At 43.2% G+C, this 27,597-nt stretch overlaps 2 protein-coding genes across 9 annotated transcripts; both read right to left on the bottom strand.

The window, feature by feature from the left end:
* Window positions 1–338: 338 nt before the first annotated feature.
* LOC144010979 (apoptosis-stimulating of p53 protein 1-like) lies at window positions 339–24,249 on the bottom strand. 8 transcript variants are annotated; one of them, XR_013281406.1, is made up of 21 exons: window positions 23,268–24,249; window positions 22,910–23,038; window positions 16,048–16,195; window positions 15,782–15,901; window positions 15,239–15,312; window positions 12,940–13,041; window positions 10,982–11,156; window positions 10,203–10,402; window positions 9,189–9,353; window positions 8,853–9,045; window positions 8,460–8,594; window positions 7,130–7,257; window positions 6,591–7,035; window positions 5,092–5,882; window positions 3,839–3,970; window positions 3,627–3,760; window positions 3,379–3,545; window positions 2,532–2,731; window positions 1,751–1,970; window positions 629–762; window positions 339–520 (listed from the first exon to the last, which is right to left on the bottom strand). XR_013281406.1 is itself a non-coding variant. In XM_077511529.1 (19 exons), exons 2-19 carry the CDS (start codon window positions 22,916–22,918, stop codon window positions 1,929–1,931), a joined length of 3,360 nt encoding a protein of 1,119 aa, XP_077367655.1. In that variant the 5' UTR covers window positions 22,919–23,038; window positions 23,268–24,249; the 3' UTR covers window positions 339–1,928. The 8 variants fall into 8 exon arrangements, 5 of the variants coding, with proteins under 5 accessions (XP_077367655.1, XP_077367656.1, XP_077367658.1 ...); XR_013281404.1 differs by having other exon boundaries at window positions 629–1,970; XR_013281405.1 differs by having other exon boundaries at window positions 339–762.
* Window positions 24,250–24,395: 146 nt separating this feature from the next.
* Window positions 24,396–27,394, bottom strand: eif2b2 (eukaryotic translation initiation factor 2B, subunit 2 beta). The gene is made up of 8 exons (XM_077511547.1): window positions 27,109–27,394; window positions 26,751–26,871; window positions 25,928–26,079; window positions 25,665–25,828; window positions 25,483–25,578; window positions 24,801–24,938; window positions 24,665–24,731; window positions 24,396–24,590 (listed from the first exon to the last, which is right to left on the bottom strand). The coding sequence occupies exons 1-8, from the start codon at window positions 27,278–27,280 to the stop codon at window positions 24,433–24,435; spliced, it is 1,068 nt and encodes a 355-aa protein (XP_077367673.1). The 5' UTR covers window positions 27,281–27,394; the 3' UTR covers window positions 24,396–24,432.
* Between the last annotated feature and the right edge of the window lie 203 nt (window positions 27,395–27,597).

Below are 27,597 nucleotides of genomic sequence, written 5' to 3'. Positions count from 1 at the left end.
CAATCCCCCACAGCTCTGATATGTTTTATTTTTTTCTTAAAACAAGATTGCAGATTTTTTTTTTAATATTATTTGACTATTAATATTGTAGTTATTGCTTGATATTAGTGTATTTATGTGCTTTAATTATTTTATTAGAGCAAACAATAAAAGTATAGCAAATGTCATTTTAAAAAACCTTTTAGTGATCTGTATTTTAGTCAGTTAATACTAATGAAAAAGAGTAAATAAAGCAATTTACTTACAAGGCACAAACTATCTCCACTGATACTTGTGCGCCCCCTGGTGCTACTTAAGTGCATTGCGGTATGTCTGCGCTCCACAAAGTCACAATTGAGTCATGCCAGAGCTTCACTTTTATTGTTCACATTTACAGATTGTTGTATTTGTGTCGAGTTACAGCATTAATAAGAGAAAGCCAACCTCGTCCGTCCCGGCAAACAAACAATGGTAGGACACGCCTCCTCGTGTTATGTACACTTTGGGAATCCAAGACGGGAGAAGGCCTTGGAAAAACACACTGTGGAGTTTGGGATAACGCGCGTGTAAGACAACGTACACGCACGGGAAGGTGATGCATGTTCTGTCGGGTGAGACTCATAAAATAGCCACGATAGATCCTACTTACTTGTTATGAACAGGTTTGGTTTGTCGCTCCTGTGACATTTGGTGAGCATAAAAATAGGAAGGAACACTAGAGTGTCATCAGCAGCACCGCGTTGGTCCTGAGATCGAAAGGCTTGTCACGGCCACTGAGAACAACTGACAAAAAATGAGGGCTGGGGATGCATTTCGATGAATCGAAAACGGCTCCGTTATCATCGGGAACGCCAAATTTGATTTCCAATCAATTCAACTCATGTCGATTAGCATTGAATGCTAATCAATAGACACTACTCACAAAAAGTTAGGGATGCATTTGTGTTACACGACCAGTCTCTCTTGTCGCAACCTGCTGATTAACATCAGGTTTTAGCAATTGTCTATATCGTCGCGGTTAAGTGCATGTTCAAATATGGTCATATTTTATTTTTGTTCACAAATGGTTACCGTTGGTTTGTCAATTAACTCTCCTGAATGCTCAACTCGCCTCTCCCCTGACTGTGCAGGAGACGTGCATCCTTATGTTGCCTCAAGATTAAAAGTTTGATTTTTTTTTTTTTTTTTTTTTAAAGACAAGTCAAAAGAGTTCTGTTAGATCCAGCCTGTTGTGTTCAAACCAGAAACTGGTTTGCCATGAAGTTAAGTGCATGCAGATTCATTTTCGCAGTCAGTTTAGCATTTTTACTGACTGGAAAATTCACAACTTTTCTTCAGACCTTTTTTGACAAAGACTTTGGGGAAGACGATCCATGAGTAGGTCAAATTAAGTTCACCTGTAAAAGGTAATAATGCATTTCTGGTTCATCTTGAAATTTCACCCGTAAATTTTCGCTAGTAGTGTCGGACTTTGCTTTTGTTCTGATGTGCTAGGCAAAACTTTTTTTTTTCCTGAAAGTACACCCATAAAATGTGTAAACACAAACTAGCTATTGCAATTTTTGGTGGTTAAAAACACAAAAAATAAAACATTTGGGTTCATTCCTCTCAAAATGAAAACCTGCTTTTAAAAACAAACAAATGCAACTAAATGTCACATCAGCAACACGGCATCGTTGATGTTGCTCTGTAGACTCAAAGCGAGCACACGAGGGGAGAAAAGATGGCAGAAAGAGAGGAAGGAAATACTGAGACGGGCGACAAGGGTTACCTCAAACAGCTGCACTGTGTAACGGGGGGGCAACGGTAGAGTGATGGCTTCTAAGTGACCATTTGGAGTGTGTGCGCGTGTGTGTAAATAAACGGCAACAGGGGCCAGGGGAGAAAATGGCCACCAGGAGAAGCTCGATGCTCATTTGTTCTCTGCTCTTTGTTTTAGGAGGGCGACGCTACGCCAAGGTGCGCTGGCGAGGTTTGATCCGAGGGTACAGCTGCAAAAAAAACAAGTTTTTTGAGAATTATTTTTTAAAAGGTTTAACTCATTTGCTCCCAAAAACGTATAAATACGTTCTACTTGAAATGTACAAAGTATCCCAAAGACGTATTTAAACGTTTTTTTTTATGCTAGACCATACAGAAGGCTTTGATACAGCCTCTGGACTGTGAAGAATGGTTGAGGCAACGGTAGTTATTACAAAAACAACCAGCAGGTGGCAGTAGAGTATAAGAGATCTGTGGGCCTTGCAAAATCAATCAAAATACAGTAAAACTGCCGGGAACAAAAGGGGTTTGCGTCAGTGAAAATAGCTGCGAGTGAATTAGTTAATGGTGTACAAAATTAGGGGCGGGTCTTAAAAATTTCCCCCAGCGTAAATCAATAGAGGGGTCAGAAGAAGTCGTCAAATATAGTGATCAAATCTAGAGATGACGAAATTAAAATCGACAAGTAATCAATTATCAAATTAATCGATTACATTGGCAATACTGTGAAAAAAAAAAAAAAAGTCCTGACAAATGACTGACTCAAAAATGAACACGCTGAATGTTCGTACCCCGAGCAGGTTGCGCGGCACGTAGCCCTCGGTGTCCTCCAGCTGCGCCCACCACCACTCGGTCTCGCTGTCGTCCTGCCGCCGCAGGACGGTGACGGCGTCGCCCTCCCCGAACGACAGCTCGTCCGGGTTCTGGGCCTCGTAGTCCCACAGGGCGTACACCGTGCCCTTGTTCATCATGCCCATCTTTTCCTGAACGCCTGCGCCGGAAAAATAAGGGAAGAAACCATTGCTAGTTGGAAAAGCTAACTATAGAAAGAGGCAGATGGGCGGGGCATCTTGTATTTGCATATTTTCCATGTTCGTTGCATTACTAATCAATTTGCTCTCAAAAAACGCATAAATACGTTCCATTTTAAATGTATTAAGTGTCCCAAAGACGTATTTATCAGTTTTTTGGTTTGTTTTTTATGCCTGAGCATACAGAAGGCTTTGATGCAGCTTCTCAACTGCAGAGAATGGGTGATTAAAAAAAAAGGTAGTAATTACAAAAACGGCCAGCATGTGGCAGCAGAGCATAAGAGAGCAACCGGGGTGGTGATGAAAACAAGCTCTTTCTCCATAATTCTAAGAAGACTTTTGAATAATGATGAAACTTAGCTATATTCTAATGCTAATTGCTGCAAAACAGAAACAGATACAAAAACACTTTTTTTTTCCCTGATGAAAGAAGAGACTTTAATCTTTCTTTTGGTAGGTTCCATGTTTTGATAGCAATGTAGCACAATATTCTGTGGGCCTTGCAAAATCAGTCAAAATCCAGTAAAACAGCCGGGAGCGAACGGGGTTGCTTCAGTTTAAGCAACCTGAACATGAAATCCTAGAAGTGGACCGTAATATTGCTTACCGTATAGGAACTGGGAGCACTGGATGTATCCCTCCTCCATCTCCTCACACTTATCTGCGGCCGTCTCCACGTCGCTGATGGTGCTGGCAAAGATGGCCGCCCCCGACTCCACCAACAGCTTGCACAGGTGCACGCTGTTGCACGAGGCAGCGCAGTGGAGTGGAGTCCTGCTCGCAAAAAAAAAAATATATATATATATGATGAAATCATTGTCAAATTATCAGTGGTGGCGTGGGGATGTCGCTGACCATCCGTCGCTGTCGGCCGCATTGACGTTGACGCCGAAATCCAGCAGGAACTTGACAATGTGGTGGTGTCCGGCGCACACAGCGTTGTGCAGCGGGGTGATCCCCTCGTCGTTGGGCGTGCTGGGATTCTCCACCTGGGGGACAGACGGGAGGAGCTGGATCAACGCGAGACGTCGACTCGTGATGCAATGGCTGGGGTTCGCCGGTCGCACCTCGTAGATGATCCTCTGGACCAGGTCGAACTCGCCCTCCAGCGAGGCGTCCAGCAGGAGAGCCAGAGGGTTGAACTTCACCCGGAAGCCGTGGCCGGTGCGCTCAGACTCCGGCTTCTTCAGGTTTGTGCGCTTCGGGGGAAACAAGACTTTTTCAGTTACAGTGTGCATGTACAAGTTTACTGAATGGTATTTTCTAAATTTGAGTAAAAAGTCACAACAATCGACTTGTAAATTCATATCGGGATTAATCGGTATCGAATCGAATCGTGACCTATGAATCGTGATACGGATCAAATTGTCAGGTACTACGCAATTCACACCCCTACTTGTCAATATTTGTGCAACAGTTAAGTGATTATAACGTGTTATTTGTATTAATAAAAAAATTAAAGTTACTGCCTCTGCAAATATTAATTTGGAATTTGATGTTTGTGGATTTTTTGTTTTTGTTTTTGTTGTTAATATCGTCCTTGATATTAACAAGAACTGATGTTCCATAATTAATCAATATCGGATTGAACTGAAGTGAATCGAATCGGGGAAAAAAAAAATAAAAAATTCAAAATTAAATTGAAATGAACTCTTGTGAATGGAAATCAAATCAATTGAGGAAATTTGAATTGATACCCAGCCGTAACAACATTAACTCATTAGCTCCCAAAAACGTATAAATACGTCATATTTTAAATGTTTTAAGTGCCCCAAAGACGTATTTATACGTTTTTTGTTGTTTTTATGCCAGAGCATAGAGAAGGCTTTGATGCAGTCTCTCTACTGCAGAAAATGGTTGAGTGGCAGCAGAGTATAAGAGATCAACCAGGCCATGTTAAAACTCCCACAGTTTTCCCACAGTTCTAAGCAGAATTGTGAAAAACGATGAAACTTAGCTATGTTCTATTGCTAATTGCTGCACAGCGGAAACAAATAGGAATGTACTTTTTTTCCCTGATAAAAGAAGAGACTCTAATCTCTCTTTTGGTATGTTCCATATTTTTATAGCAACAGAACATAATATTTCGCGGGCCTTGAAAAATCAGTCAAAATCCAGGAAAACACTTAAGTGAAAATGGTTGGGAGTGAATGAGTTAACAACCTCGAAATGTCTTAAAGACTAAAACCATCTTCATAGTTCTTCAACATTGATGTACTACTTTCCTATTCAACAGGGTTTTGTTGCCATCTTGCAGCTTCAGAAAGAGAACTATGCAGGGGCATTCTGTCAAATATAGTTTTGCATCAGCGCGACTCACCGACGGTTGCGTCAGCACGATACCGCCCTCCTCTGGAGACGTCACCTCCAGCACGGGGCTGGGCATCAAAACTTGGGAGCTTTCCACATTGTTGTTGTTGTCGTCGTCGTCGTCGTCTTCTGGTCCTTCCTCTTCGGCCGGGTCCAAAAGTCCCTCAGGAGGCGGCGGCAGCGGCTGATTGTCGTTCAGGTCGACAGACGACGCGTCCGAGCCCTGCTCCTCCGACTCGGGCGGGGGCGGCGGGGGCAAGGTGTCCGAGGGCAAGTTGCCGTTGTCGGTGTCGGCGGCCGGGTCGCGACCCAGAGACCCCGCAGGATTTGCCGGCTGATAAAACGGCGTCCCGTTGCCGGCGCCGTTGCCGCCGCCCGATCCGGCGCCTCCTTCGATGCCCACCGCTAGAGTGTTGAATCGCTGGTAGAGAAGCTTCTGGATGTTGGGGCCGCTCGGGCCCTCGGGTTCCGTGATGGAGCTGCGCTTCTTGAGCGGCCGGGGCGCGTTGGCCAGCTTTTTGCGCAGCACCTCCAGGTCGGCGTCGCTTTGGTAGCGCATGGGCGAGTGCACCATGGGCGTCAGCTTGGTGGGGCTGAGCGGCCGGGGGATGTTCTCCACGCTGGGGGGAGGAGCCGACGGCTCCGCGTGGCGTAGGCCCTCGTGGTCTTCCGTGTCGCCGTCCGGCGAGTCCTCGCCGCCGCCGGGTGGGCCCTGGAGCAGCGGGAAGGCCCCTCCGGCCGGGACGAAGGGCAGGGGTGAGGGGGGTGTTGAGTTGGGAGGGAGGACAGGCTTCCCATACACTACAAAGTGTAGAAAGTTAAAAAAAAAAAATGTTAGCAACCATACATGTCCTTGCTAGGCACCATTTTGGTCATTGAAAAATATTTGCGAGTATGACTGATGTATGGGAGTGGTACACGCGGCAGTGGCCAAAACATTCCTAATTCAAATCAAAGTGCACTAATAAACTAACCACCAGAGGGGGCTAGAACTACACAAATGGAATACATGCTCCCTTTTTAAGACATGCTGCTTTTAATTAATATCATGGCGATATTAACTTATTCACTTGCAGCCATTTTCACTGAAGCAATCCCCTTCACTCCGGGGTGTTTCACACAAAAAACGTATAAATACGTTTCTTGAGACTGAAGGACAAAGTATTAAAAATGTATTTCCACGATTTGGGGTTTGAATGAGTTTGCAGTTATTACATCCCTAGTAACATCTACAGGTATGCTAATTTACGTTAGCCCATCTATCATGTTTTGCGCTAAATGTTAGCATTAAGCTTGTGGACTTAAGTTGGACAAAATGACATGGTTTGCTGCAAATTTTCCTCAAAGTGATGTTATACGATGGAGTGAGATCAGGAGCTTTAAATGCTTTCAAATGTGCGTTTAAATTACTATTTTCAATTTGTTTAAGGTAAAAGTCTGAAAAACAGAACATCGTTTTGGTCAGTTGTCAGGATTCCCATTCCCAGAATGACAAAGACCGTCTCCTACCTGCTTTGAGCGCAGGTTTGAGCGGCTGACTCTTCGGCGCCGCCTGCTGGAGGTACATATGATAGATGGAGCTGGAGTTCATGGTGGCCGGGCCCTTGCGGGGGGACTGGGGCCGCGACCCTCGGTCGGGAACGAAGGGGCGCACGGCCACGGCCGGCGGGTGCTCCAGCCGCTCGCTCACGCCGGGCGGGAAGAGCGGCGCGTGGGGCTGGAAGGTGGGACTGGGCGGCACCGAGATCCGCTGCTGGATCTGCTGCGAGGACGAGCCGGTGGCGGGCGGCACGCGGGGCCAAGCGGGCGCCGGGAGGTTGGGGAGCTGGCGAGGCGGCGGCAGCGGCGGCGGCGGCGCGTCCTTGCGGCGCTCCAAAGAGAGGTGCGAACCGTACGGCGGCGGTTGCGGCTTGGATATGGAAGGGGACGTGATGGCCATTTTGGAGTCGAGCACCTGCGAGAACACATTCAGGCCGGTGACGTCGCCCGACGGGAGCTGCACAACATCCTTGTACACATTTAAGAGGATTAGAGGAAAGCACGCTGACCTTTTCTGCACTTGAAGCGGCTGGGGGGCCGGAAGGGGGGGTCTTAGCCTGCGTATCCGAGTCTCTTCTCTCGGGAGGTTTGAGGGACGCGCCCGTCTTACCCACGGGGGGCCAACCGGCGTCACTGGCTAAAGCACAACAAGCAAGGCACAAGTCAATACACAAGTCAATACATGAGGGGGAGCAACAGCTGTAATGAGAGTTTATGTCCACTAGAGGTCGGTCAAAACAACAAATGCATTCTGTTTACAGCAATAACAAAATTTTTTATACAGTTTGTTCAATATATGAAATTGCCTGATAAAAAAGAAAAAAAATAGAATTTGCATTTTAATATGTCACTAAGATGTGAGTATTTCATCATTTAGTGTACATGAGGTCACCGATGTGAATAGATTAGGACATGATGGACTCAAATCAATACCAACCAATAAACTAGAAAATATAAATTGATATAAATATAAAAACAAAATATTTCTATATTTATATAAAATATAAATATATAAAAAAGGTAATAAAAATAATGTGGATTTAAAAAAAAAAAAGACTTAAAAAGGAAAAAGGAAATACAGTAAGTTGAATTAACATGAAATAAAAATTTTAAAAAGGGGGAAAATACATACAAAGCACAGAAATTAAATGTGAAAATAAGTATGATGCATCAAGACTATGAGAAATGCAAGAAATGCGGCTAAAACAAACAAGGAAACAATTATAAATGTGTGACATTGTGATAAAAACAACAAAACAAAATAGCTGACGGACCCACAAGTTGTTTAAAAAGCACACATTGCCCGATAAAGAACAACCAATCGGAAAGCGGAAGATGTGACCAACGAGGTGTCAATCATTTGCATCAAAAGTTCAAAAGAAGGAATACGACAGATCTCGAGACAAAACGAAGGGTGATTATGGGAGCGTCCTTTTAGATGGGAGGGGCCGCAGGCAGCAGAAAGATTGCGAAGAATTAGCAACATTTATGCTACACAATTTAAGTTGATCACTTTCTTTGATTTTTCATTAGTTGTACATGCAAGCAAAAAATAATAATAATTCAAACTCAAATTCATCTCGATACTGTTTAGCATTTGAAACATTTTCCATCAAATTTGAGTCGAACTCTCAATTTGCAGCCTTTCACATTTGACTTTGGAGGTTCCACTTGATTTTTTTTTTTTGCAAAATATGGAAAACATTTTTCAAATTAATATAAATAAATATATAATTAGATATATAATATATATGTAAATGTTATTGTATTTATTATTTTAAGCAAATGGTTAAGATGTCAGAATGTGAAGGTAAAGCGAAGTGAAGAGAGGCTTCTCACGGGACGTGCCGTCAGAGCCGGTGGGGGCTCCCGGACCCGGGTGAGACTCCGGAAGGGGCGGGGCCAGCGGGTCCACGACAATGTCTAAATCAGACACCTTCCAGGGGCCGACGGGGGGCTTTTGCGCGCCACCGTCTGCCGGCGGCGTCCACCCCACGCACCCCCGCCAACCCAGCCAGACACAAACATCGCCACCACCAGCAGCACATTGACACATGAGAGGAAGAGGAAAAAGTGGAAGTCACAGTTGGAGACGACAACAACAGCACACAGAGGAAAGAGAGCCCAGTTAGACAGGAGGAAAGGAACTACAGGATTCAAGAACAGGTGGGAAACATCAACCGGGAAGTGGCGTGCAGGAGGAACGTAAACCACTTTGACGTTTTGACCAACCTGACTTGGCTCGGCCTTGGTTGGCTTGGTTGTTGACGCCCAAAGTTTGCGGCTTGAGCGGTTCGGGCGGCAAGGCGTAACCGGCGTCCTGTCGCGTCGGCACGGGAACTTGGATGTAGGGGCCCACGGCGGCCACTCGGCCCAGCGTGCCGGCGGACGGCTGCGGCGAGGGCGGCCCGTTGGCCCGGTTGAGCTGCGGGAGGAGATAGATGGAATAAAAATCAGACAAATGAATACATAAAAATACGGTTGTTTGGATCAGATTTGGGCTGTTCTGTGGGACACATTTGCAAGAGACTTTTTTTTTTGAGAGGTGTTGAGCGCTTCTAGCCTTACAGGGAGGTTCTCTTTTTGACGTGCCTCAGCTTTTTTCTTGTAGAGGCGCTCGCGCAGCTCGCTGATGCGCTTGTCCATGAGCGTCACCTCCATGTTGCGCTTGTTGAGGAGCTCCTTCTGCTGCTGCAGCTTGCTGTTCTGCTCCTGGTTCAGTTTGTTGCGGATCTGGCAAAAGGGGACACGTTAGCGTCCCAGTTATTATGTTAGCGTTAAGCTAACGAAAAAAAATGTGGCTTGAGGTCAAGCGTTGACACCGTTTGTAACAGAAAGAAAGAAAGAAAGAAAGAAAGAAAGAAAGAAAGAAAAAAAGAAAGAAAGAGAAAGAAAAAAGAAAGAAAGAAAGAAAAAAAGAAAAAAGAAAGAAAAAAAGAAAAAAGAAAGAAAGAAAGAAAGAAAGAAAGAAAGAAAAAAGAAAAAAAGGGGAAAAGAGAAAGAAAATAGAAAAAAGAAAAAAGGGGGAAAAAATTTTGAAAAAGGAAAAAAAAGAAAAAAGAAAAGGAAAAAAGAAAGAAAAGGGAAAAAAGATAAAAAGAAAAAAAAGAAAAAGAAAGAGGGGGGAAAAGAAGAGGGGAAAAAAGAAAAGAAAGGGGGAAAAAAACAAAAAAGAAAAAAAAAGAAAAGGAAAAAGAAAAAAAAGGGAAGAAAGAAAAAGAACAAAGAAAGAAAGAAAGAAAGAAAGAAAAAGGAAAAGAAAAAGAAAAAAGAAAAAGAAAAAAGAAAAGAAAAAGAAAAAAGAAAAAGAAAAAAGAAAAAAGAAAAAAGAAAAAAGAAAAAAGAAAAAAGAAAAAAGAAAAAGAAAAAGAAAAAGAAAAAGAAAAAGAAAAAGAAAAAAAGAAAAAAAAAAAGAAAAAGAAAAAGAAAAAGAAAAAGAAAAAGAAAAAGAAAAAGAAAAAGAAAAAAGAAAAGGTGGAAAAATTAAAAAAAGGAAAAAAAGGAAAAAGAAAAAAAGGGAAAAATGAAAAATGAAAAAAGAAAGAAAGAAAGAGAGGAAAAAAAAAAAAAAAAAAAAGGTACCTGGAGCTCCTGGTAGAGCTTGCGTAGCTCCAGAGCGGCCGTGCCGGTCACCTGACCGCCCAGCGTGGCCTGGATGCCGTTGAGCTTTCCCCGGCGCAGGTCCTCCAGCTGCAAGCTGAGCTGCTCCACGCGCAGCACGGCCGCCTGCAGCTCGGCCTGCTTCTCCTGGAACAGGCCGCTCACCTGCTCGATCTCTGCCGCTGGGATGGGGGGGGGGGAACAAAATGGTTCAAACGCTTCAATTACCACATTGTTTAATTACATAACTCATTCACTCCCAGGCATTTTCTTTGCAGCAAGACCCTTTGCTACCGGCTGTTTTACTGCATTTTGACTGATTTGACAGAATACTGTGGGCCTTGCATTCTGATACATTGTTTAGTTGTCGCCACAGAGAGTAGGAGGAAAAAGTCAGAATTAAATTATGTCAGTCAAACTGTTTTTGTTGTTGTTTTTTTTGCAGCGAATGAAGAGCATATGCCGGTGAGTAATGTTAAGATGCTTCTCTGTAAACATTCCTGAAGCATTTTTATATGAATCGCTGCTCTTTTGAGTGATAAAAGTGCCGCGGGTAGCGCGCTAATTAGCGTTAGCGAGTCAATGGCGCTTTCAATTGCGCATTAGCCTTGAACTAGAGTGAGGTAGACCGAGCGTGTCCTATGAGCCAGGAATAAATGCACTTTCCTTATGATTCAAAACTTAATAAATGTAAAAAAATATATATATATTTTTTAATATCTCTTTCTTTGCACATCGATGATGATGCAAGCTGTACATACACAGGTTGCCGTTGATGACCTTGCTGTAGTCCACCTGGCCCCGCATGGCCCGGATCTTCTTGAGCTTGGCCTCCTGGCTCTCCACGCGCTCCTTCAGCCGCTGCAGCTTCTCGCTCTCGGTGGCCGTCTGCTGCTGCCGCCGCTCCTGCTGCTTCAGGTAGCGCAGACGCTGCTCCTTCAAGCGCGTGGGGGGTGCAAACGTGCAACAATTAAGTGACAGCTTTTTTTTAACTCATTTGTGCTCCCAAAAACGTATAAATACGTTCTATTTAAAAAGTTTTTAAGTGTGCCAAAGACGTATTTAGATGTTTTTAATGCGAGAGCATACATAAGGCTTTGATGCAGCCTAACTGCACAGAATGGTTGAAGAAATGGTAGTTATTACACACACGGCCAGCAGGTGGCAGCAGAGTATAAGAGATCCACCAGGGCCATGTTGCAAACAAGCTCTTTTCCCCACAATTGTGAATAATGGTGAAACTTAGCTATATTCTAATGCTAATTGCTGCATAACGGAAACAGATAGAATTGTACTTTTTTTTCCCTGACGAAAGAAGAGACTTTAATCTTTCTTTTGGTAGGGTCCATGTTTTTATAGCAATAGAACACAATATTCTGTGGCCCTTGCAAAATCAGTCAAAATCCAGTAAAACGGCCAGCTTCTGTGAAAATGGCTGGGAATGAATGAGTTAAAAAATATATTTTGATCCATTTCAGATGCGTTGGAAGCGTTTGGCGAGTGTGAAACTACTCCCAAGAAATGACATGGTCACAGATTTCCATCTGAAGTATAAAAGAGACTCCATCTCTCAATTCAAGGCTGGGCTGTGCGCGGAGACTGAGGCGGGTCAAAATGACTTCATCTCTTCATCCGACTGAGAAGTGCTCCAGTTCTCCGCTCTAAAATAGGAAGCGACAGGCCCAGGTTTCCAAATGACTGCAGGGCTTGGAGGGGGGGGGGCCCGCTTTTCAGGCGCGACTTGCGCGGGTGGGCGGGCTTCATCTCGTGTGACTGACTGACGGGCAGGCCACAAGCCGTGACGAGGTGTCGGAATGCGCCACAAAAAAAAAAAAAGGTTTCATGCAATCTAGGTTACTCAAATTCTATTCCTTAGAAAAACGTTGTTACCCATGATGGAATTTGAATTCTCAAAAGGTGCCTAAATAAAGCACAGCGATGTGAACGCGTCGCACTTGAGTGCACGATATAAAACCATGCTGCGTCCCACCTCGTTTTTTTTGTTACGTAACGTTGGAGCGAGTACGGGGTCAAGCTACAGTCGCTCCAAAACAAAAAGATGGTGGTCAACGTGGGACTGGGAGGCCATTTTTGCAATACTTCTCAAGAAAAATGACCTGTACTGACTTTACGACAACGCGACACCCCCGGTACTCAAAAATTCCTAATTTGGGCCCCTCTTAAGTTAAGTCATTCACTCCTAGCCATTTACCCTTCGCTGGATTTTAACTGATTTTGTAAGGCCCACAAAATATGGTGTTCTATTGCTATAAAAACATGGAACCTACCAAAATAAAGATTAATCAGGGGGGGAAAAAAAAGCATATTTCTAACTGTTTCCGTTTTGCAGCAATTAGCATTAGAATATAGCTAAGTTGATCTCTTATACTCTGCTGCCACCTGCTGGCCGTTTTTGTAATAACTACCATTACTTCAAGCATTCTCTTCAGTTCAGAAGCTGCATCAAAGCCTTCTGTATGCTCTAGCATACAAAAAAAAAAGTATAAATACATTTTTGGGACCATGGTAATAACTCATAATTTCCCAATGAACTTGGCTGCAAGTTTGTGACGAGCAGATGCAAGAATGAAAATTTCAAGAGGAAAAGCTCACGCTCAGACAGCGAGCGTATGGTTTCATGACGGATGAGAGGCTCGCCCACGTGCGTGCGCGCGAATCAAAGATTTATCGAGCGTTTTAAAGAGCGTAACGACGCTACCTTGGCGACGAGCATCTGCTGCTGAGCCTCAATTTGCTGCTGCTGCCTGCTGGCCATCTCCTGCAGCTCGGAAAGCGTCAGCTCCACGCGCTGGCTCGCCACCTGCACGCAAACGCACGATGACGACGACGACCTTCAACTGAATGTACACATCGATGGCAGTCAACAGTTGGGCTTCGATTTTAAACTGCCACAACAGTGTGAGTTAACAAGGGAATACATGAGAGCTGTCAAAATTAATCAATTAAACGACAACTATTTTAACAAGAGTAATCATTTGGAGCCTTTTTTTTTTTTTAATTGTCCAAATCCTCTGATTTCAGCATATCAACAGTAATTGCTCACTAATTTCTAGTGCTGTCACTATCGACTATTTTTAGAATAGATTAATCTATCAATTATTCAATCGATTATTCAAGTAATCTGATTCATTTTAATTTTGCATTAAAGTATATTTTAAAAAAGCATTTCCCCCCCCGATTACTGTTTAATAACCAGTGATTGGTGTTTATTTTGTACTTACGTATTCATATAGTGATTTAAATTTATTGATGTTGTACCATGTTAATGGTTTGATCATTGTTTTCCAAAATGTCGAATGTCTTATTTTGATTAAACACAGAAGATAATCAGTCTTCTTTAATTTAATAATCAAAGACTACAGAAATCAGTGAACAATTAAATGTTTATTGTTGCAATCAGAGGATTGGACAATTTTAAATTGAAAAAATAGCTCCAAACGATTACTCGATTATTAAAATAGTTGTCAACTAATTTGATAATCGATTACTGGATTAATTTTGACAGTTCTACTGATTTCTGTAGTCCTTCATAAAAGAAGACTAATTAACTTCTGTATTTTTAATCAAAATAAGACATGAGCAAATATCTGTTTTTACTTTGGAAAACAATGACCGAACCGGTAACACAGTACAACATCAATCCCACCGCCACCCGCCACGCCCCTTTTTTTTTAATTTATTTTTTTAATCACAATACAAAATACGAAGTACAAAATCAACAGCAATCACTGGTTAATAAACAGTAATAAGGAGGGGAAAATAGAAATAAATAAGTAAAAAATAATTGATGGTGACAGCACTAGAACACATTTTAAGACACTTCATGCCTACCTGACATGTTTTGAAAATCAAAGAACATCTCCGAGGACTCATAAAGGAAAGCGACGCAGTGACTCAAATGAGGCAAAAAAAAGCTGGGGGAGGCTCACGCAGCCACGCTCCAAAAGGCACCAAGGCGACACCACATCAGTGTCGATTCCCCCCCCGAGGGAAAAGCCGACACCCGCCCCCCTTCGCACACTCGACTGATCCCACCACAAAACGATGAGGGATCTAATTCCAGCTCGGGCACTTATTCTCACGGCGGGTGAAAACCATTAAAGACGCACTCGGATTCCTCAAGTTAAGTGACTCTTGGAGATCATCGACACAAAAACTGCGCTTGTGAAAAAGAAAACCCAAATATATTCGTCACGTTCCCCTGGGACACTTGCCGCCGCCGCCGCCGCCGCCCCGGAAGTTGTGGCTGAATTCCAAAGCAATGATCCTCTTATGGGGGCTGTTATATCATCGTGCAGGCCGACTGATATAATTCCTTCAATCCAATATTTGCAAGGGAACCTGGACGCGCTTTCACCTCGCAGGTCAACAGACAAGCTTGTGGACTTGTTATGACGGTTTGCGTTCAAATACATAGCATGAGTGCTCTTGAGAAAAAAAAAAATATATATATATATATATTTCCATTCTCCACATTGGCTCTCTTTCGCCCGAAGGAGAAATTAGTTTCAATTCCTTGACTGCATCACTTTTCTATTGTGAAATCTGGGACAGATGGTCCGAGCCAAAGAGCGAGAGAGGACGTCCGTGCCAGAGGCTGCTTTTATCAGACACATCTACACACGCACACGCGCTGCACAGAAAGCTTACACCTGACAGGGGCACTGCTAACAAGGGTAACACCCTTCCCAAAATAAGCCAATTAAAGTCATGCATTTCAAATTATTTACAAATATAAAATGGAAGCAGAAAAAAGTTCAAACTAACAGATTTTCAATCTGTTATGTGCATTGTGTTAACGACAGGGGTGAAAATATAATCATGTTATTGTGGGGCTTAATATTCTCGACGCATCAGCAGATTTGTATACAAACGAGGATTGAAATAATGTAGCTTTGATCATTTATTTATGCTAGCATCATGAAAAACTTGAGTTTAGAGTCAAGACGGTGACGGTGCACGTGCAGGCTTTGTGAAGCTCATGTGCGGATTCTCACCCCGTTCTCGTTGTGCTTGTCTCCGGCGTTGCCGCCGCTCCTCCGACTCGTTTGATCCGGGGACTGCTGACTCCCTGCCGGGGTTACAGTCGCCATCGGTGGTGAGGCGGGAAGAAGGCGAGCAGGGCGACACACAAACATTCATGGTCAACGAGCACTGTCGGTTTGACGAGACGCCGACGATGACATCGCACACGACGACGCGAGGGGACAAACAAGCCGTGCTGACTAACTCCAGACTTTTGACATTTTTCTTCTATTTTAAAAAAAAATAAAAAACGGGCAAAACCCGGCGCAAACACATGAATAGATTATTCAAAACCACACGGGAAAATACAGAATGCTGACAGTAATTTTCTAATGAATATTAATGCAAGATGTGATCATATGCTGACGTCAGGCAAACGCGAGAGGCACAAAAATGGTGACAATGACGAGCAGATGTCAGGAACACACCCTTGTGATGACCCTCTCGCATCCAAAACCCGGGAAAAGGAGGAGACCACCCCCCCCCCTCCCCGCGAAACAGGGCGTGACGCTTACCTTGATCGCTACTCTCAGTCGGGGAATCCTCGTGCCGCAGGAAGAACTTGACTTCCTGCTTGCGGGGGCCCCATTTTTGGAGATGTTCGTACATCATGTGCTCAAATGGGATGGCTCGCTCTGCACAAACAACAACAAACGTGTTTAATGCAGTCATCATTTTTAGAATCAATTAAGTGTACAGTGGTACCTCTACTTACAATGAACACAATGAAGCACAAAAAAAAAAAAAAAAAAAAAATCATCCAAATGAGTGCTGGTCTTACCGTTGCCTCTCCAGACCTCGGCCAGGTGGCAGCCGCTTTCGCCAGGCTCTTTGCAGAACTCGACGACGTCGCGGCAGGTGGTCTCGGGGGTGATGGGCACCTCCGTCGTGGCCTGCTCCCCGTCGCTGAGGTACACCGTTAATATCATCTGACGAGGAGGACGAGGACACAACGTCAATCAAGCGAAGTGGGAGACTTTCACAAGTGACACGCAACTGATCCAAATGCGTGAAATCACAATTTTCGGCAAGAATATTCATCAAAAGGCAAACAGAAACGAGTTGAAGTCAGTCGCTATACAGAGTTAGAGTTTATTATCCGACTATCTTCTTAACAATTAACTCATTTGCTCCCAAAAACGTATGAATACGTTCTAGTTTAAATGTCTGAAGTGCCCCAAAGACGTATTTATACGTTTTCTATGCTAGAGCATACAGAAGGCTTTGATGCAGCCTCTACTGCAGAAAACGTTTGAATCAATGGTAGTTATTACAAAAACGGACAGAAGGTGGCAGCAGAGTATAAGAGATCAACCAGGGCCTTGTTAAAACAAGATGATTTCCCCACAGTTCGAAGCAGATTTGTAGCCTTGTTCCGATACAGTTTTTTGGCCTCCCGATACCGATACCCAGTTTTGCAGTATTGGCTGATGCTGATACTGTACCGATAACTAGTTTTTGTTTTGTTTTTCAACATGAAAGAGCTGCCCTGCCATTGGTTCAGAGCATTCAAGGACCAATCGGAACAACAGTACAGATTTGTGAATAATGATGAAACGTAGCTACATGCTGCTAAATGCTGTAAAACGGAAACAGATAGAAACATACTTTTTTTTTCCTGATGAAAGAAGAGACTCTAATCTTTCTTTTTGTAGGTTCCATGTTTTTATAGCAATAGAACACAATGTTCTGTGGGCCTTGCAAAATCAGTCAAAATCCATGTAAACAGCCGGGAGCAAAAGGGGGTTGCTTCCGTGAAAATGGCTACCAGTGAAGGAGTTAAGAACAAAATGAAGCTATTGCTCTTCCATTTGGCAATATTTCAGATTAGGACAAGTCTAATAAAATGTATTACACACTCACAAACACAGATAAAAGACAAGGCGGCAGTATCATTCTACGAAATTCCCTGTTCCTCACTTTATTTTACGGCATTTGACTTTGGACATGTAAAGGCTCCGTTGTATTCTGGATCGAATTCACCACAACAAGCCTTGTGGCATGTTAGCAACTCGTGTCTGTGCACGCCGCAGCCGTTCACTATGATTAGGGCTTCAACATACACGGTTTGAAGTGCGACGTAAAGTGTTGTAACACGTCTCTTCATGTTCCTCGCATATCAGAATTTGACAGCACCACGCCCATTTAGTGAAAACATTCAAAAGTCGTAACCATAGTTGCAATATCTTCCATCTCGGACCGTGAGGCGATTCAACAACCTTTGAACGTGCGTTTATCAGGCAGGGCGGCACAAGGTGAGGAGGCCAAAGTACGCTCAACGCCGCCCCGGCCAAAAAGCAGGTTTTTGAAATATGTGAAGGCAAAATAAGTCCACCCAAAGATGCGCGATTGGATGTAGAATTGGGGCCTCTCACGGCCACTATTGGTGCTACAGAGGTCTGATTTGGGGGAGGAGCCTCAAGATCGTTGGTGGAGGTGGCAGGATTGGTCATCTGCGAGTCGACCAAAACAACACGCGTCGCAATTTTGTCCGCATCATGTGTAGAGTCTCTCCACTGATCTAAATATACGACTGGATAACCCGATAGGACAAAACTTTTGAAGTCGCGAGGCCGCGATATTGCTCCTCCCAACGAAACGTTTCTCGGCATACGATCCTATACATTTAGAGTATCGAAATTGGAGAACATTTGAGACAGTACTTAGTAGAAACAGCATGATTTATGATGTTTTAAATTTGCTAAACATAAACAAGAGGACATTTTACAACTTGCCTTAAAGACGCGGTCTTCCGTTTTCACTCAGGAAAATGCACTATATAAATACAGGGTTCCTTCTCAATCTACACCTCTGGGCTTCTGTTAATATGTGGTGGTGATTTTTTCTTACAGGAGGAAACTTGCATTTTTTTTTTTTTTTAATTAAAAAAAAAAAACTAATTCAACAAAAGATGCCTCTGCCAAATCTAATATTGTAGTCTAAGGAACTGAGCTATTAAAAAAAAAAGGTGGTCTTCAAAGCAACACATACCGTTCACTTGTTAAAAAAATAAATAAAAAATAGTGACCACCCCGACACAAACCCCCCCACCCCCCTTTATACTAACTGCCTACGAGCTATCTATGTCTGAGGAGCAAGATGACCGCCCGCGTGTATGGGCCATCGGCTATTCAGTCATATATTCAGGTCAGTGGGTCTGTCACATTTGAAAAAATAGGTTGAAGATTTCATGCTGAAATTTGCTGAAAATGCAACTTGAAGCTCCACCGGTGCACTTCAAGCGAGCATTTACAACGCTCCTCGTCCTCACGCCGCCAGCAGACATCACGCTCGCAGAACACAAAGACAAATCAAAGCGACCTATCAACTCGCGCTGGAGGAAATTTCTCCCAGTCAAAAGTGACTCATGGCTGACATTTTCCAGCGGACGGCTTTTGATCCCAAATGATCGCATCCGATTATGAACAGGGTCGATACGACACAAAAAATAAAAAAAGGACAAGATAATGTAATCTTAAAACTTAACTTCTCTCAAAAGTTTCCGACGGGACACCCGAAGGCAACCACACATACAGACAAATTCCTTTTCAACACTAATCAGGAAAAGATGCAGACGTGGTTGACTGAGCATTCTTTTTTCACGTACTTTATGATCTAAATAACTGTGTCATCATCACTTCAATAATAATTCAAGCATTTTTCCAATCGAAGGGAATTAAAGCCAGATCAAAAACATGTTTTCAAGCACCATCCAAGTCCATCAAAAAGCAAAACATGACGACGATGTCATGTTTTGCCCGGCTGGACTTTTAAACGCCGAGTCGCTCAAAGTATGCGAAAGAAAACGTTGACAGCAATAACTGTGTAATCCCTCAAATCGGCCCGTCCGAGCGAGCGCTGGCGAGATACCAACCGCCCTCACTAAGTTGCGTCTGCCGGCTCTTCGGAGCGCCCTCCTTTTCCGTCTGATCTCCCTCCTTGGCGGCCGCTGGAGCTCCTTGGCCCAGACGGGATTGTCCTTGGACAGACTGAGGAGGCTGCGCAACACGATGGCCACGAAGCGCTTCATGGTCCGCAACGGCGGGACGCCGGCGCGCGGGCTACGCCATAGCCGAGCCAGCCCGCGCCGGGAAAAGTGACGGCGATGCTCTTGTGCCGCAGAGGAGACTTGGGAGGAAAAAGCATTGGCTTTGGGAGGGGGAGGGGGGCAGAGGGTGGGAAAGCAACAAACACAGTGAGGGAGAAAGAGAGCAAGCGAGAGTCGGCTCCGTCAAAGTGCTTGGTCATTTTTTTTTTTTTTTTTGCCTCCTGGTTTCCACGTGGCTGCTCAAGAATATTTTTTGCCTTCTGAGGTCACATCGGAGACAATATGGCACCTAGCGCTGTGCAATCAATCGAAATTCAATTACAATTATTACACTCCACAATTACAAAATCAGCATAATCGTAAAAAAAAAAAAAGATGATTATACTAATTTTTTGAGTTGTTTAAATTTATACATTTGAACCTTTTTTAAATTTTAGAATAACTAATTTAATAAATTTTGTTTCATTCAAAAGGAACTTGCATAATAAGTGTTTTAAATATTTTTTACATTTAAACATTTTCTTCTTTTGTACAAAAAAAAAAAATCATCCTACTGCACAGTGCACAAGCTCCACTCCAACTTCAAGTTTTTGCCAACATAAATAAATAAATAAATTACATGTATAAAATTATAAATACAGTATATATTATTATAAATTCAGTTTGGTCCAAAAGGACCTTACATACTTCTTTTTTTTTTTTTTAAATTGTCTTAACATTTTTAAATGCTTAAACATTTTCTTGTTTTATACCAAAAAAATAAATGATTGTTTGAATAATCGTGATTTCAATTATTGCCAAAAATAATCATGATTATTATGTTTTCCATAATGGAGCAGCCCTAATGGCACCTGTACAAAAACGTATTTGTGAATCATCGGAAAACTGAAGACCAACAATGTTATTTATTAGGGGTGTTAAAAAAAAAATGAGTAAAAAAAAAAAAATTGTAATAATCAACTTATAGATTCGTATCGGGATTAATCGACCTATGAATCGTGATTCTGCAGGTACTAGGCAATTCACACCTGTATTATTTATTGTCAAGAAACAAAGGTAAAACTTTTTTTTTTTTCCTTTTGCATACCTCAACAACATGAAGCATTCTGACGAGTTAAATCCTCGCTCACGATTTTATGTGGTACAAATTTTCTTTTTCAGTGAAGCTTGCAGAAACAAACACTTCTGGGGCCGATCATCCAACATCTTTCAAAAAAAAAAAAGCTGGTGTCTCTTTGACAGAGATGACTAATGTACATTCGCAGCAGGAAGTCAAATGAATAATGCATTAAAAAAAAAAATGGGGAGGTTGGGCGGTTGAGAATCAAGCAGGCTTGAACGTTAAACACGCCAAACGTCTGATCACAAAAAAAATTGCCACTGTGGATGAGCGCAGATGACCAATCGGACATTCCAGTAAATCGCGCTAAGCGCCAACGCGGCCGCGTGAGATTAACACCGGGTGACAATTTAGGCGCCCTTCACAACAGAGGCCTGCGACTGGATGTGCCGGCGTCCCATTGGCTGCCGCCGTCACGCGACGCACGGCTCCGCTATCTGCTCCACTGACTCTCTGACTTGATAGGCTGGCGGTGCCACGGGGTGCAAACGTCCAGCGGGGGCCACGCATGCTCTGCTTCCATCTTGGGAAATATTCAGACACCGATGGGAAAGTCCACACTGGTTTTCCAGCCCAATATTAACTCATTCGCTCCCACCCATTTTCACTTTACTGGATTTTGACTGCTTTTGCAAGGCCCACAGAGTATTTGTGTTCTATTGCTATAAAACATGGAATCTACCAAAAGAAAAATTAGCATCTCTTCTTTCATCAGGGAAAAAAGTATATTTCTATCTGTTTCCGTTTTGCAGCAATTGGCAATAGAATATAGCTAAGTTTCATCACAATTTTGTTTAAAACAGTGGGGAAAAAAAAGTTTTTTGCAACATGGCTCTGTTTGATCTCTTACACTCTGCTGCCACTTGCTGGCTGTTTTTTGTAATAACTACCATTGCTTCAAGCATTTTCTTCAGTTCAGAGGCGCATAAAAACATTTAAAAAATAAAAATAAAAAAAAACGTATAAATACGTCTTCGGGAGCAAATTAGTTAATATTTGGTCATCAATTTTCAAATGGTATTTTTCCATCCCAGCTGACTTTGGGGTGAAAAAAAGAAAGGTGCACAGGACACACACACACACACACACAAAAGAACAACATTGACTCCTACTTATGGACAATAAACTTCAACAAAATTAAACTCGAGCCATGTGGTGAGCACAATCGCACGCAGTGCATCTGTACACAAATTATGTTTCCATCAACAGCCATTTTTCTCAGTTTTTCTTTTTGTTTTATAGTTTGAAGTGCCACAAGAACAACATTTTTGTTTGCATTACAGCCAAAACTTGTTTTCTCCACTTTTAAGTCAGAAAACAATGTGTTGGGTAAAGCCAAAAGATATTCTACTGATTGCTTAAGAACGGAAAAAGCCACAACAAACTTTTTTTCTGGTGCTTAAATTGCTACAAAAGTGCTAAAATATGGGAAATTAACACTTGTATGAACTACAGTTGCATCCAAAAAAAAACATATGCTGGTTGGAACATGCCATCGTCCATCGGTAACTTAAGCTAACACAGTAAGTAAGTAGTCATACATAGTGTGAATATTTGTATGGAGTTGAACAACGCACAAAAATGAGGAACAGTAAAGCCAGCTGTGAGTGAGTCTCACGTGACCATGAATTTTTCTTCACCGCTGCACAAACTACTTTGTAACCTTAAAACATTCTATGTCACGACCGTCCTCAACCGAGAACGTCCTGTACAGATAAAACAAGCTGCCTGGAACTGATTATTTCTGTTATCTGCGAAGAAAAATGTGTTTCTAAACATAAGTGAATCAAAACATGGTTATGTTGCCCCACCTCCACTGCCAAATCCATGCAAAAACTAACCCTTGACATCCATAAAATGTATCCAACCAACCGCAGTGGCATGTTCCATTTTGGCCTCCCTGCAGGGAGAGAGGAGCACCATTCGCTCAATTCTTCCCGGTATTGTTCGGCACCAGCCAGGTTAACAATAGGACGTCCTGACAAAGCGCCGCTCCCATTTTGCGTATTGTGTTCATCTTTGCCACTGTGATACGTGTGAGTAGATTCTCAGTCATCCGGGTCACGCTAATTCACAAAAATAAAAAGTCGCGCCCACTCACCTTTAACGCCAGATGGTTCTATGCACTCACTCTTTTTTTCTTTTTTTTTTAAAATATAATTTCCTTTCAGATAACTAAACGTTTCAACAGAAATGGGCTGAAGAATTTAATGTTGAGTAGATGAACAACTGACAGATTATGCGATAAATTTCAGCCCATTTCTGTTCAACACTTTATGACATTTCTGCTTACTAGTAGGACAACTTTGGCACACTGCTATGACGAAATGTTGCAAAACAATTAGTTGGCAGACTGTACTAGTAATTGTTAATTACATTCTAATCAGCAAAAACGTTACTAGTTTAAGTTGTATATCAGGCCTATCAGGCCTAACCTAACCCTTGCTTAATACATGTGCACAAATTCTGACTTACCGGCATCATATTGGCAGGTCCAAATTGGCATCAGTACAAGTGGCAATAAGCAAAATCCCCCCACCCGACCTTGCCTGAGAGCAACTGTGGTCAGTAACACAGGCGGAACCAAGCGGCCCTTCGGTCCCTCTGTGAAACACACACACAAAAAATAGAAGATGAATCAAACGTGACAGTGTCGAGATGCACAATTCTAGCAGCAAGCAAACAGTGATGTCAACAAATGGCTTTAAATGGCCCAGGCGTGGCTCCCGGACAGCTGCTGCTGCTTCACTGCTCCGAGTTCAGCCATGAAACGCCTCCAAATAACATGACTGTGACATGATTAGGAAATGAAAGGAGCCTGGAATTTACTCACCGCTGTCAAAGGCGAATCATTGTCTGGTGCGAGGCTGTTGTTAGGAAAGCCAAACGAGCAGACTGCCATCCATCCATCCAGCCAGCTAGCCAGCTAGCTAGCTAGCTCACGGCCAGCTAGCGCCGTCTGGCGAAGATGCTAATCTGCGCTAGCCGCCTCCAGCTGCGGCCACACGGGCGAGATTACCTCCGCCCTCGCCGCTTAGTATCGGCGTTGGTTGTCGCCGTCGACGGAGAAGCCGTAAAAATGGGTCGAAAATAAGGACGAAGGACTATTTTCGATTGTGGCGAATCATCGCTAGCTGCTTGCTTGTTAGCCGACGAGTGCTAGTGGGAGAAAAATCCACCGCGGGGTTGTTGACAGCGACCGGGCGGGCGGTGCTTAGGCGGCAGGAGGGGCGGTGCTTAGTTTACTCGCGTGTCATCCAGGAGGTAAAAGTGTCGAAAACAAACATTCATTAACTAAAGCGCTTATCCTAAAAACAAAAACAACAAGCTTGTTGCTACGTTGTTTACTGTATTTCATCAAGGGTCCCCCAGAATTGTAATCGACAAAGTAAAGCTGTAAACAACAAAAATTGACGACCAGTGAAAGTAGTACTTTTGCGGGGATTCGCCCCGTCTACATCCATTATCGGACATACCATTCATACATGGTAGCGAGACTGTTTCACCTCTAACGTGTACATTTGTGTCAAAATATGACTTAGAACGTTATTTCTAAGAGGGCGACACCTATTTATAAGAGTTGACTGTAGTTGTACTGCAGCACCCCCTCGTGGTCGACTTCACAAATCCACAAAAATACTTCCCATTGATACATCCATCACGTGAACGCACATTTAGCAAAATAAACGAATAAAAATGCTGATCCAAGTGAGGACTGTGGCATGTGTGTCCGTGAACATTTTATAGTTTTGATTTGTCACCCCCCACCCTCCAAAAAATGGAAAGGTGACGCAAATTAAACTAAGTATTTAGTGTATACACTCTATTTATATTTAAAAAATGTACAATTCTCCCTTTTTTTTTTGGTCACATTTAAGATAATTACATTTTTGTAATGTTTCACAGTATTATTTCGTCCACATATTGAACACGTCTCGGCAGAATAAGACACAACACAAAGTGATGAACTCGTTTGATATCTTTTTGAGTCGAGCGCTTTACAATTCGTGATCCTCGGGATGGTAGAGCTCGCTCATGAGGCGGTAGATGTACGAGGGCGCGTGGCCGCCGAAGTTGGAGATGAAGAGCGTGATGAGCTCGGGCGGGACGTAGTCAAACACGGGACAGTGCACGTTCACCTTGGACAGGATCTCCCCTAAGACACAAATTGTCCGCTGTTTAACGTCGTTTGTTTCTTGTCAACGTGTGCAAATGCGCGAGTTGCTTTACCTTCAGTGAATGGAAGCACTTCGTGCGGGGAGACAAACTTATGGAAGGAGTTCTCCTCGTTTGGGAACTGAAACAAGTTTGACGGTGAGCATCATTTTGGAGCTCGACGGTAAATGTGAAACAAACGTCACATCACCTGAGGCGAGAGCTTGAACATGGGCGTGCAGACGATGAGCGGCGTGGAATGGTGCTTGGCCGCCAGGGCCAGCGTGTGCGTCCCGTTGACGGCCCTCAGGCCTCCGTTGGCGAGGACCGTCTGCGTCCCGATGATCACCTGGCGGCCGGGAGGAAATGGTTGGTTATGACGTCACAAAATCATCCCGCCGCTGTAGGAAGAACTGTAAATAATAAGTTATCATACATTTGCTGCAATGAAGAATTGTTTCTGCTTGCTCTGTTCCCACTCATAGCCGAGCTATAATGAAGCTGACTCAAGAAGCTGAAGAACCACAACATCTAACGCAGCAGAATGGTTAGAGCCAGTCTGCTGAACCCGCCTGTTTTCTGTTAAGAAATGATTGCAAACTTGACCACGCACGTACTCAGCAATTTTCCACTCACACAAAGACAAACAAGTACACTGTGTTCCAACTATGTTTTGCATTTGCATATTAGGGTTGGAACACCTATGGAACTCGGGGCGTGGAAACCAAATGAAAAGAGAGGGTGAGGAGAGGAATCTTCAGAGTGCAGGAGTGAATTGTGTCAGCCAGTTCTTCTCCTCTCTCCTCGTGAGCCTTGAACCGAGTGTCTTGTCTCCTTTTTGTGTCATGTTTAATAGATGTCAAACGGGTAAACCTGACAGCCGCCTTCATTACCTTATTGACGCGAGAGATGACGGCGAATATGGCGGCATCGGCGATCACCGACGTTTCAATGCCAGCTTCTGACAGACTGGTGGCCATCTTGTGTCCCTGATGGGCGCACAAAATTGAAATTGCCCGCATTTTTGTATTTGGATACTTTGATAGGACCTTATTATAGAATTTAAAAATCTGACCTGGCAGAAGGGCGCACACTCGGCGACAATGACGTGGAACTTGCGCTTGCGCGCGGCGTCCTTGAGGAAGGCCTCCACGGTGCGAGAGCGTCCGATGGTCATGATGACCTCGTTGGAGTGGATGTGCTCCAGTGCCTGCATGGAGATGTTGTCCGTCGTCCCATCTGGAAGAAGCCATTTTTTCTTATCCTGAAATGTCACTCGAAAGCCCAATGGCCGGAACTTTTTGTGCGTAGCTATTAGCTAGCGTGTAAACGACTGACCCAGCTCCGTCAGCAGCTCGTTGATGGCCTCGATGACGTTCGATTTGAGGGGAGCGAAATGCTGCCGGAAGTTCTCCTCGCTGAGCCCTCCGGTTGTCAGCAGCTTGTGGAGAGACTCTTGCTGATCCAGCTCCTCGCTGCTGCCCCGCGACCTGCAAATATGCATAAATGGCAATACACCAAACCAAACTAAACAAAAAAATAGATAAATAAAAATTACATCCAAAGCAGTCAATATTTAAATCTTATTTTTTAAAAATAAACTTGGTCATAATTGTATTAATTACAATATTATAGTCTTTTAAAAACTTACTGTTTTGTTATTTTTGTACATTTTAGGATGACATATATATTACATATAAATTGTTTTATTTATGAATATAACCTCTTTTGTTTTTGTTTTACAATTTACTACAAATTTGACAGTATACATTTTTAAGAACATTTTGCTATTTTTCTAAAGAACATATTTGATTGATTTATTTTACTCTCAAGGCCCATCTCATCAAATTTAAATCTAAATTTTAAAAAATAAATTATAGTATTTTAAAAGCTTACTGTTTTGTTCTTTTTGTAAATTTTAGGATTAATTATATATATATTACAAATAAATTGTTTTAATGAATAATAAATATAACTTTTTTTTTTTTTTTTTTACAATTTACTACAAATTTGGCACATAAAATTGAATAACAGTTTACTACTTTAAAAAGAACATACTTGGTTGATTTATTTTACTCTCGATGCACTTCGAGGCCCATCTAGCCGTATACAAGCCAATAAAAGTCCATTTGTGTCCCTTTTAAAACTCCAGGTGACTCACCTTGCATACTCCTCTCTGACAATCTTGAGCACACGTCTGATCATGTTCCCGACGGTGGTCTCTGATGGTTGGGCAGCGACCATCCGCCTGCCCTCCTTTCGGATGATTTCCATAAGGTCGCCTGATGGGAAAGCATAAAAACACTCAAAGCCAAACACATCGTTTACATCATAATAATAACAAACACGAAAACAAGAAAGCTCTGACATACATTCTACTAGTTAAGATCTATCGCTTCATTAGTAATACTAGGAGCAAGCTGATGCCTACTAGAGCCAGGTTTGGTCTCACTACAAAAGTTGTGCTAGGACTAAGTAATTGGGAAAAACATTAAAAACACTCGGCTTCCGTGCAGCACCTGCGCTGCTCCAGCGAGCCTGCGACGTGATCCTCCGGAGCAACGATGTCGTCTCTCGGGCTGTCTCCGCGGAGCCCCGCAAAGGTCCGGTGCCGCTCCCGCCGCGCTTCAAGTCGGACAAAAAGGCCTCGATTCGCTCGCTCAGCTCCGTTTCTTTATCCCCGCCCGGCATTGTGGCAAGAAATGTAACTCGTAGTCCAAGTAGAAGTTATCTGGTGAGTCTGTCAAGCGTCGGTAAGGCGGCCATGTCAAACCAGGAAGTGTTTCGGGAGTACATCCGGGTCAAGGGCGACTGCGGCGGGCTCTGATTGGCTGAAATGTGGCTAATATTTGCGTTGCATCATCTTTTCCCCCGCCCCCCGAGTATCGCTCAACAGTTAATTTAGGTGAATATTAAATGAAAATATATTTTTCATTAACGGTCATTGTCGCCTTGTAATGACCCGAAAATGTCTGTTAAATTTGTGGCACCAATTTCTTCTGGTAGGG

The sequence above is a fragment of the Festucalex cinctus genome, chromosome 21 (genome assembly GCF_051991245.1).
Source record: "Festucalex cinctus isolate MCC-2025b chromosome 21, RoL_Fcin_1.0, whole genome shotgun sequence".
Lineage (NCBI taxonomy): Eukaryota > Metazoa > Chordata > Actinopteri > Syngnathiformes > Syngnathidae > Festucalex > Festucalex cinctus.
Note: the sequence above shows the minus strand (reverse complement) of the source record. Positions and strands in the feature narration are given on the sequence as shown.